Source organism: Eucalyptus grandis, chromosome 3 (genome assembly GCF_016545825.1).
Source record: "Eucalyptus grandis isolate ANBG69807.140 chromosome 3, ASM1654582v1, whole genome shotgun sequence".
In the NCBI taxonomy this organism is placed as follows: Eukaryota; Viridiplantae; Streptophyta; class Magnoliopsida; order Myrtales; family Myrtaceae; genus Eucalyptus; species Eucalyptus grandis.
The window spans coordinates 47,598,652-47,609,129 of record NC_052614.1 but is presented as its reverse complement, the minus strand read 5'-3'; the positions used below and the strand labels follow the sequence as shown (position 1 = coordinate 47,609,129).

Genomic DNA, 10,478 nt, shown 5'->3' with positions numbered 1-10,478 from the left:
AAATTAATGAATTCTTAAAAAAATAAAATGAAAGAAAGTTTTTTTTTTTTTTAAAGAATAAACCGCATGGGTATGACCACAGCCCAACCATAGCCAGCTTCGGCAAGGATCTATGCTGGTTGGATTGTTCATGAAAAACAGATAAAACGATTAACCGAGCCGAACAAAATTGATAAGCTCAGTTTAGCAGTTTAGAGTTTTAATTTTGGTTTAGGATTTTTTTTTTTCTTTGGTTTTTCGTTTGGTTTTAGTTTATGACTTCGAAAACCGACAAATTAAACTGGACCGATAAGCTTAATAACAAATTTATTTTCCATCTAACAAATATAATCTGTAGTTTAACCTAACTAAATAACTGCTTTTGCATTAATACCGTATGCCACGAATCTTCACACAGCCAAGAGAAAAAAAAAAGGAATTAAAAAGAATAACAGAAGATACATACATAGGCTCCCAGGGAGTAGCAAGGCAGCCTTTTACGAAGCCCCGAGCCACTGAAAATCTTTCCTCCTATAGCATGAGAAACACGCTTGCATTGGCCAACCAGACTTTGACCCCCCAAAAGTGCGAATAGTCGAATCGTGTCTGCTTCTTTTTTGTTCTTTTTTTACACGTTTTTCTTCTCCACCATCAAACCAAACATCTTCAAAACTAAAACGTAACACCCGGAAATTGTTGAACGAGTGGTTCATATGTCCTAAAACTTCAAACCAGAAACATGCCACTTCTCTTCCATGACACCGTCAATTCTCTCTCCCATCTCAGCGCTCATGTAATTCACCCAATCTCCAACCTCGCCTTTCCTGAAGAACCACTTATTCTCTATTCCACTCGGCAACTTGCCGCTCCTATTCACCTCCAATGCGCTTAAATTGTCAAAGCTACACATCCTCAGTATTCCCTCCACGGTCCCGTTTCTCAATTCTTCTTCGTTGAATGGACGCCCAATGAAATCGGCCAACCTCCTCACTTGAACGCTCGGGTCCGCTTTCATCTCCTCATACTTCACAAACAACACCTTCTCGGGCATCTCCGAGCTCGCCTTGTGGTAACCCAGCACATGGTCCCAATAAGGCCCATACCCGCTCACGCCTCGGCAGAACTTGTCGAGCCCCTCCAGGAGTGGAAGCTGGCCCCTCTCTTCGGGCCTCAACTTGTTGAAGTGGTGCCACATCGAGATGAAAGTGTCTTTAGGGTTCCTACATAGGTAAACCAGCTTGCAATTGGAGTCCCTCACCGACCGTGGAAGCAAGGAATAAGGCAAGTGGGTGGCCAAGAGCCTCGGGGATGTAAAAGCAGTGAGATCAGGATTTTTATTCTGGAGATAGAGCCTGATCTCCAAGAAGGGCACGAGGTCGTGGGGGTTTTGTGTTAGGAGAGGGTGCCGTTGTTGTGGGTTGGGGTCAGAGTACTCGGCACGGTTCAAGAGAGCAAAGAGGATGGCCTTTAGCCAAGTGGTGCCACATTTCGGGCTGGTGACGAGGAGGATGTCAGAGGGGTGAGCTTGGAAGTGATTTTGGCAAGCGACGACGCCGTTCAAGTGCCCAGAGGGCAACCAGGAGCCCTGGTACAAGCGGAGAGAGGTTTGGAACCAGCCCTCTTCCTAAGGGAGAGAGGAGAGCAAGTCTTCGCATTCTGGCGACTTGACGTCGTCTCGCAAGTAATTTTCATTGAGAGGAGTAGGTTGAGAGGGTTGCATGGTGGCGGCAACGGCCGTGGCGTATGGTGATGGTGGTGCTAGTGGTGGTGTAGGTGGAGGAGGAGGCTGGTTGGAGTGAATGATTGGGTGTCTAAATAAAGAACATGAAAATGGTGCTGGATGTCTCTTATAATTTATACATTAAATGGAGATGGTCCTCATCTAGGCAGCACCTACACGCAACACAAATACGTAACACGACACGATACGATACATCATTTTTTAAAATTAAAAATTTCGATATGTTATATATTAAATGAATATTTTTATTTTTAATTAATTTAATTAATTATTAAAAAACTTATAATAAATTTACACTAATCATTTAACATATAATATTTTTATTTTTTTAAATTACTTTTTAATTTATTTAATAATTTTTCCATGGTCCACCCCAACCCCACCCCTCGAGCCCCCGCGATACCCAAACCGCCTTTTTCCCTCGTCTCCTTCCCCACCCCCAAATTTTTTTCACATTTTTTCCCTCCACCTGACAGGCTATCAGCCCGTCACTTCCCCCTCCCTTCTCCATCTTCCTTCTCTCCATCTTTAACATTATTTTGACAACTCCAGTTATTGCTTTTGGGTGAATGACCTCTCATTGAATGGTTAACTTACTGTCCAACCCGCCTGCGAAGCACGCCACCTGTGTTCCGCACAGTGCTGGTAGGTGCTCAGTTGAGGGCTTCAGAAAAGCTCGATGTCCAATTGTGGAGAGGCTCATTAACTCCCTGACAGTGATGATGCACAGGAGAAACAGCTCCTGTCACTTCCCCCTCCCTCCAACACGCCAAGTCCGTTTTATATTCTTTTATTTTCCTTCTCAGAACCTTAGCAGCGCCTTCTTCTCCTCCTCCTCGCCGCACGACGCCTTTCTTCTCCTCTTCCTCTCGATCTCTGCTTAGCAGGGATGGAACGCGCTAACCCTCTGCGCCGGCAGGCTGCACACCGCCACGAACTCCTCCTCCTCGTCCCCTTTGCCGCCCCACTCGACAATGCCGCCCTCCCTCACGAGCGCCTCCCTCGTGAAGTTCCTGTTCACGGCCCTCGCCTCAATCTCTGCCCTTTCTCTGGCTGTCTCTCGCCGTCGCGGGCTCACCTTTGCTCGCGGCCTCATCCCTGCTCTCTTGCCCTCGCCTACACCCTCCATTGTATTTTGGACACGTGTCGAAATGTATCCACAAAAGTTGACCACATGTCAATAAATCAGACATGCGTGTTGACGTGTCCAACATTCCGACATATATTGGACACGACATGGAAGCACGTGTAATGTATATGTGCAATATAGGCAACAATTATTCCCCTCCAATAATGGGGGTCAAACTTTTATATTTTCAATTGATTTACCTATTTGCTGGGAAATTGTTGTCATTTGAGGAGCCAAAACGAAAAAAAATAGGGAACGTTTGGCAACGATTTTGTTCCCGAGAGCTAATTCGACTAGAAATGATTATTTTGATTGTTCCAGGGAACCGATTCTAAGTAAAAACGCGTTTGGTAACTATTTAAATTTTTTGATTACGGAATAGAATTGCGTTTGGTACCGTATTAATTGATTATGTTCCAAATTAATTTCTTTTGATTTTTAAATAAATTTTAAATAATTTCTTTACTTTTTACTTTTTTTCTTTTTTTCCCTTTTTTTCTATTCTTCTTCTTCTTCTTCATTTGGCCGGTCGCCGGACCGGCGACCGGCCAGACGAGGGCCGGCGACGCTCACGGAGTGTCGCCGACCCTCGGCGAGGTCGGCCTTCGTCGACCGAGCCTCGCCGGGCAGTGGCGAGGCTCGCCCGGCCTCGCCGATGGCGGGCTGGCCTCGCCCGGCCTCGGCGAGGCCGGCTTGGCCACCGGCGGGCGGGCGAGCCTCGCCGGTGGCCGGGCGAGCCTCACCAGCAGCTGGGCGAGGCTCGCCCAGCCATCGGCGAGGCTCGACCTCGCCCGATTCGGGCGAGGTCGAGCCTCGCCACTGCCGGCGAGGCTCACCTGGCCCGGCGAGGCTCACCCAGCCCCGCCGGTGGCTAGGCCGACCTCGCCGAGGCTCCTCGCCCGGCTCGGTGAGCCTCCGGCGACCTCGCCGGACCGGCGACCGGCGGGCGGTGGCGGACGGCGGCGGGCGATGGCGGATGGCAACCAAGGGTTTTACATTTTGATTCTTTTTCTAATTCTCGGACGTAGAATCAAATTTTTATTTATTCTCAAATCTTGTCCAAAATCGTTCCCGGGAACAAAAAATTTACCAAACGCGATTCTCGTCCCAAAGCGATTCGGGGAACAAAAAATTAGAAATGCAAGCACTGTTTGGCACGTTGCCAAACAGGCCCATAGTGGTTGGGAGAAGACAAACTAGCTCTTGAAATGCCATTTTTGTTATTCTTCTTTTCCTTTATTTAAATTAAGAAATTCTTATTTTCCACTTCATATGTGTATGCTATAATATTCCTCTCACACTTTGTTTTGTCCTTTATGGTAACATTGGCACACCATTTGTATCGGTACATTTTTTTACCTGAATAGCAAGTGTCCATTTGCCTTTGTCCATTAGAGTTGTTAGCCATGACTATTGATGGATTGATCGGAGTCATTGTGTTTGTCTGAGAAGGTGGAGTGGAGAAGTAGAAGCATGGTGCAGTTGGTTGTTGTGCGAGCAAAGCTATTATAAAAGGAGTGTAGATAATGAAGCATGACGTCGTCAAAGAGTGAGGAATTCTTCATGATCATGATCTTAGCCTTCCATTATTTTCACAAATTTGAGAGAAATTTATGAGTAAAAATAATAGATATAAGTGAGATCAATACATAATCATCAGCATTCATCGGACTCTGTGTTATACTCATAAGCAACAGGATTATGAGACGAATAATTGCTACAGTAAAAAAGAAGCAAAAGTAAATGATAACACAATAATCGAGGAACAAACCCTTTTGCTTAGGGTATTTTATGACTTTCACAAGATTGTTTTCATGGAACGCAATTAGTATATAATTGTGCGTGTTTTTTCAATATTTTCGCTATTTGATTCATTGTGAATTTACATTAAGTGGATCTGAATATTGCAAGAAGGGCAGGTATTTTTTAAGTGACAAATATTTTTTTTTTCATCTTTCACTTTACTCAATAATTAAATCAAGTAAACCATTGTAGTGTGATGTACCCACTTAACACAATAAGCTATAATCAAATTACACTTGATTTAAAATAACAATCCATTAAAAGTTATTGCATTTCATGCAATTTGTTTTCGTGATTTCTCATTGTTATGGGAAGTCTTCTACAAAATCACTCTAGGACGTCATTTAAGCTTATGTTAGAACTTAGAAGATTAACCGACACGCTTCGATGGCAAATCAGGAAATCCACAAATTTCACTCTGGGGCTTCATAAAGGATAAATTCTTTCAAAATGCAGAGTCAGAAGCAATGAACGGACATCTCAGCTGCAATAGAAAAGTATTTGTGAAGAATATATCAGTTCCTAACTCACAGAGCTTCTTTTCCTCGCACCTCCCGTCCCGCATCCGACTGCTGCAGGAAAGTACGCGTGCCATTATCTGCACTTTCCGTGTGGCATGCATTGCAGCGGTCTGATTAGCATAAAGAGTCTTGGACCGTTGGATCGTAAGAGTGCAGCATTGTTCAAGCACGCATAATAGAGTTGGTTGCGTCCTAAATTTATTCTAATAAATTCAATTCTAATTTTTTTAATTTTTTCAATTCAATTATGAACTTTTCATATCTTATCAGAAATCACTGACATAAATGCCGACCTTTACATATAAAATAACTAGCTTTGATATAAATGATTTTTAATAATATTTTATTATTTTTTAATTTCTTTTTCCTTTCCTTGTTACTCCTCTAGCCATTGAGCACAACCTTGCCTTACACCGGTGACGCTTGCCCTTGCCCATCCTCGCTTCTGCGAGGCATGGTGATTGAGTGAAGAGGAAGAAAGGAAGAATAAAAAGAAAAAAAAGAAAAAAGAAAAGAAAAATTGTCCTCTCTTTTCCTTTTTCTTCACCTTCTCCCTCCGTCATAAAACAAGGAGCATTGCTCGTTGGTTGTCTTTTCTGTTTTGTTTATTAATTGGAAAAAGCAAGTCAAGTCAAAAAGGCCCCGCAGAGGTCCTTTCCACGCACCTTCCGCCCTGCATATTAGTGCTGCAGGGAATCACTTCGGGCACTTATTTTGCGCTTTCCATGCAGCACGCGTAGCAGCCGTTCGATCGGCACAAAGAGTCTTGGACCGTTGGATGGCAAGAACGCCGTGCAATTTGGGTTTAAGGGTTTTAGGACTGAGGAGATACATTGCTTCTCCAAGAAGCCTCCTTGCAACATGTTACGATTGAAAGATCTAGTTTTTGACAAAAAAAAAGAAAAAAGATCTAGTTGGACTCGGATGGTGCAACTTCGGGAAGAGTAGGGGTGTGCAATCGTCCGGTCAACCGGTTCCCGGATCGGCCCACTCGGAAAACAGGGTCGGGAACCGGTTCCGGTTGAAACCGGTCCGGGAACCGGTTCCCAAATATTAGACCCTGTTTGAACCGGTCCGGGAACCGGTTCCGAGTGATTACCCACCCGGGAACCGGATCGACCGGACCGGTTTGGGAACCAGTTGGAGAACCGGTTTGAAGCCCCCAAAATGCACGAGCAAAACCTAATATGTCTGTGTCTTTCTCCTTTCCTTTCTATCTCTGCCGAAATCCTGAAATCGCAAAGCACCCAAGCACCGATGCCGCCTCTACCGCTCTCGTCAGTCGTCAGCCCCCTCGCGCTCGCACCACCGCCGCCATTCCGCCGGTCATCTGAAGCTCCGCTGAGCCGCTGACCCCCGCCGAGCTCGCACCTGAGCACCGACGCCGCCTCCGTTCGATCGCCTCATTCCACCGCTGTTGTTGTTGCCTCGCCGACGCCCCGACCCGCAAATCTCGCGTCCGCAAATCTCCCCTCGCTACCGATCTACCGCCGCCCGAACAACGCCCTCCCGCTTCGCTCGCGACACCGGCTAAAGCCGCGTCGATCCTTGCCGCCCTCACCGGCCGCGATACCGCGGCTGTCGAAGCCACTGCGAGCTGATCTGCGTCGACCCAACGTCGCCGCGTCCCACCGAGCCCCCTGCTGCAGCGCCTCGCCTGCGCTGCCCTCCCCTGCAAAGCCACTGCTGCCCTTGCTGCTGGGTCCTCCTCTGCTCGACGCCCGACAGATCTGCTCCGAGGTTTACCTCTCTCTTTGCCTGAAATGAAGCTTCTCTATAGCTGTTTCTGTTATTTGGATGACATCTTTCTGCAATTAAAAAGTGCTGGAGAGTTTTGAAAGCTCTTGTTGTTTCTTTGGTTGTTTAGAGTTTTATTCCCCTGCATTGTTAGATTCGTTGAAGCATGAGCAAGCTAAAGATAATACCAATAACATTAGATTATGTTGCTTGTAGAATGATGTATTGTAGCATGGTAGGTTAAGTCTGGTTCATTTTCGTTTTCCATGAAAATGGGGGTCAACTATTTGAAGCATTTCGATCATCGTTTGTTGTAGCTTTCTCATTCTTAATCGAAAGGTTCGCCCTAAAAAATTTTTAAACATGGAGTATGGTTTGAAGTTGATTTGGTCTTGCTGTAACTTAATAAGATCTGAAGTCCACTATATTTCCCTTTTCTTCTCTGGGCTGTTTCTGAATGGTTCTTTTTTAGTTGTCTCGTGCTATTAGTATATAAGACTATGTCAAAGGAGATCTTTTGATGACTAATACAAGGTAGGGTGTTAGAGCATGGTAGGTTAAGTCTTGTTCATTTTCATATTCCATGAAAATGGGGTCAACTGCTGAAGCATTTTGATCATCGTTTGTTGTAGCTTTCTCATTCTTAATCGAAAGGTTCGCCCTAAATTTTTTTAAACATGGAGTATGGTTTGAAGTTGGTTTGGTCTTGCTGTAACTTAATAAGATCTGTTGTGCAGCAGGATGAGATGTTAAGACGGAGATTTATGGTTTATAATGGAGTTAGCTCAATTGATACGTCAGTAATAGCTACTGAGTACATGCCTACGTGTAAATGGCTTCAGCATAGACTCCAAGCTCATGAAGTGATGATGTTGAGCACGAGATTGAAGATGGGATCAATTTAGATGACCGAGAAGTGAAGAACAGAGTTCCTTGTATAGCATTAGGTTGAGTAAAATTTTGGAGTTTTCCTTTGTGTATTTCGTCCTTTACTTCTTCAAGGAAAGTTAGATTGTATGCGGAGAAAAACGGAAAGGGAAAATCAAATCGTAGGTCTTTGAAGTCTTTCTCGATCTTTACTAGTTATGAGCGAACTAAAATCCTTTCTTGAGCCATATGTTAAACTTGATACAGCTGGTGAAGTTTGCTTATTGCAATTTACTAGCAAGATGTGAAATGTGCACGTTCAGAAAATTTTTGCAAAACAGGTTCCAATATAAACAGGGTTGACCCTGTTCCCGGACCGGAAAAACAAGGTGGGTCGGGAACAGGGTCCAATGCAAACAGGGTAGGGAACAGGGTCCAAAAAAAGAGACCCGGTTATAATAGGGTCGGGAACAGGGTCCAAGTCTAGACCCTACCCACCCTGGACCCGATCACCCCTAGGGAAGAGGACCGGTTTTTATTACCCTGGTGATATTATTACAAATGGGATGGGACAGCAACTGACCACGCACAATTGTACATGAGTCGAGACTGACTACGCATTGTGGCAATCTATACTTTGATCGAAATTTTGGTGGAGAATATGGAGATACCCACTTGAGTAGGGAGCATCTACAATACACGTTGGTTTTCTCTTTTATTTATTGAATTAATATTACCAGAAAAAAATTAAACCGATATGCCTATAATAAATTTATCTCAGACTAAACTAAACTCAAACTTATTACAAATTAATTTTTAGACTATAAAAAATCATAAATTAATATATTTATGATAAATTGACTTTCCATTTAGATATTTTTTATGTAAAATTACAAACTAGTACACACGTGATAAATATAGTATAAAACCTCAAATTCATATATTCATTAATTATCGTGTGTTATCTAACCAATCATTTGATGGAAACTACTGGAGAATTATTTATATATATATATCAATTTGGGATTCTTCGTGATTTTAAACTTTACTTCTTTTTATATTAATAAAAAATGTAAATCAAGTATGTGTCAATATTGCATGTGAAAATGAGAGTATTACTCGTTGGGTTCCACGCACCTTCCTTGAAATGTCGCGGAAATTACGTGCGCTATAATTATCCACCTCCAATAATGGGGGTCAAAGTTTTATATTTTCAATTGATTCTCTCATCTGCGGGGAAATTGTTTTTATTTGAAGAGCCGAAATGACTACCACAGCGTTCGGAGAAAGACAAAATAGCTTTTGTTATTTTTCTTTGCCTTAATGACATTAAGAAATTCTCACTTTGTACGTCATACATGCACCCTCTTATATTTCCCTTGCACTTTGCTTTGTCCTTTATAATAACATTGGAACAAAATTTGTATCAGTACGGTTTTTGATCCTAATAGCAAGTTTCCATTTGCCCTTGAGTTGTTGACTATTTGACTAATTGATTGAGTCATTATGTTTGTCCGAGAAGGTGGAGCGAAGAAATAGGAAGGATGGTGCCGTTGGTCACCCATGAGATCTTCAAAGAGTGCGAGAAATTCGTCATGATCATGGTCTTGATCTTAACTTTCCATTATTTTCACGAATTTGAGAGAAATTTACAAGTAAAAATAACAATTGCAGGCGAGATCAATATATAATCACAAATATTTGTCGGACTCTATGTTATACTCGTATGCAAGAGGATTACAAGACATATAATCGCCATTTGTCACCATGAAAAAGAAGCAACATTTAACAAGGACATGATAATTGAGGAACAAATCCTAGCATTTTGCTTAAAAATGATTTAATAATATTTTATAATTTTCGCCTGATTGTTTTAATGTAAGACGACTACACGTGTTAAATGCACAAACATAAAGATATCTTGAAACTTTGGTTAAGGGTATTATCAATAAAGGCTGGACATTATTTGGTTTGAAATATTGTAATAAAATATGTGTTCGGATAGTGCAAATTTGAATTTGTGTTCTCTATAACTGTAAGGAACCAAACCTCGTTTTCCAAGGTGAGGAAAAAAAAAATTGAAACCTTAACGGAAGACTTGGTTAGGACTTCCGTAAATTTGTCTTTATTGCTATTCGTCGTGGACAAACTAATTATGAATAAAAGCTGAAAATCAACTTTTTTTTTTTTTTTAACAGAAACCCTCATCGCATTAAGATGAAAAGCACATACAACCCGCGGCTAGAGCGTCCGCGCATAGCAAGTTCAAGAGAGCAGGGGGGGATTGAGGGCCCAATTACAAGACAAAGAGGTACGATTATGGGCCTTGCAAGCCCAGTCAGCGACGGAATTCGCTTCTCTTCGGCAGAACCCTAGCGTGAGATTGGGAAATAGGGTTAGGAGGAAAGCAGCTTCAGCAAATAGAGAGCGATCCGACCATGGCGGCTGTGAGTGACTGTTCAAGGTTTTGACCAGAGAGAGGTTGTCAGTTTCAACCACGATTGTTGCAGTTTGAAGGCCTTGATGCAGAAGATGGCGAAGCGATAATGATAAAGCTTGGATCTCAACCTGAAGAGCAGAGGCGGCCACTACTCCTAAGGAAAACCCATCGGTAAGCCGGCCTTGATGGTCCCGACAAATACAAGCTATCGTTCCTTTATTACTGCCTTGATGATAAGAGCCATCGACGTTAACTTTCAAA

At 43.0% G+C, this 10,478-nt stretch overlaps 1 protein-coding gene across 1 annotated transcript; it reads right to left on the bottom strand.

Annotated features, from left to right (window-relative positions):
- Positions 1–496: 496 nt before the first annotated feature.
- Positions 497–2,849, bottom strand: LOC104439623 (cytosolic sulfotransferase 5). The gene is made up of 2 exons (XM_039309686.1): positions 2,625–2,849; positions 497–1,603 (listed from the first exon to the last, which is right to left on the bottom strand). Exons 1-2 carry the CDS (start codon positions 2,847–2,849, stop codon positions 698–700), a joined length of 1,131 nt encoding a protein of 376 aa, XP_039165620.1. The 3' UTR covers positions 497–697.
- Positions 2,850–10,478: the final 7,629 nt, after the last annotated feature.

What these genes read in the sequence shown, in the direction of transcription:
- LOC104439623 (XM_039309686.1), bottom strand. Translation starts at nt 2,849, where the DNA reads ATGGAGGGTGTAGGCGAGGGCAAGAGAGCAGGGATGAGGCCGCGAGCA. An exon ending in GCAGCCTGCCGGCGCAGAGG is followed by an intron (nt 1,604 to 2,624) that starts GTTAGCGCGTTC and finishes TCTCTCCCTTAG; the next exon opens with GAAGAGGGCTGGTTCCAAAC.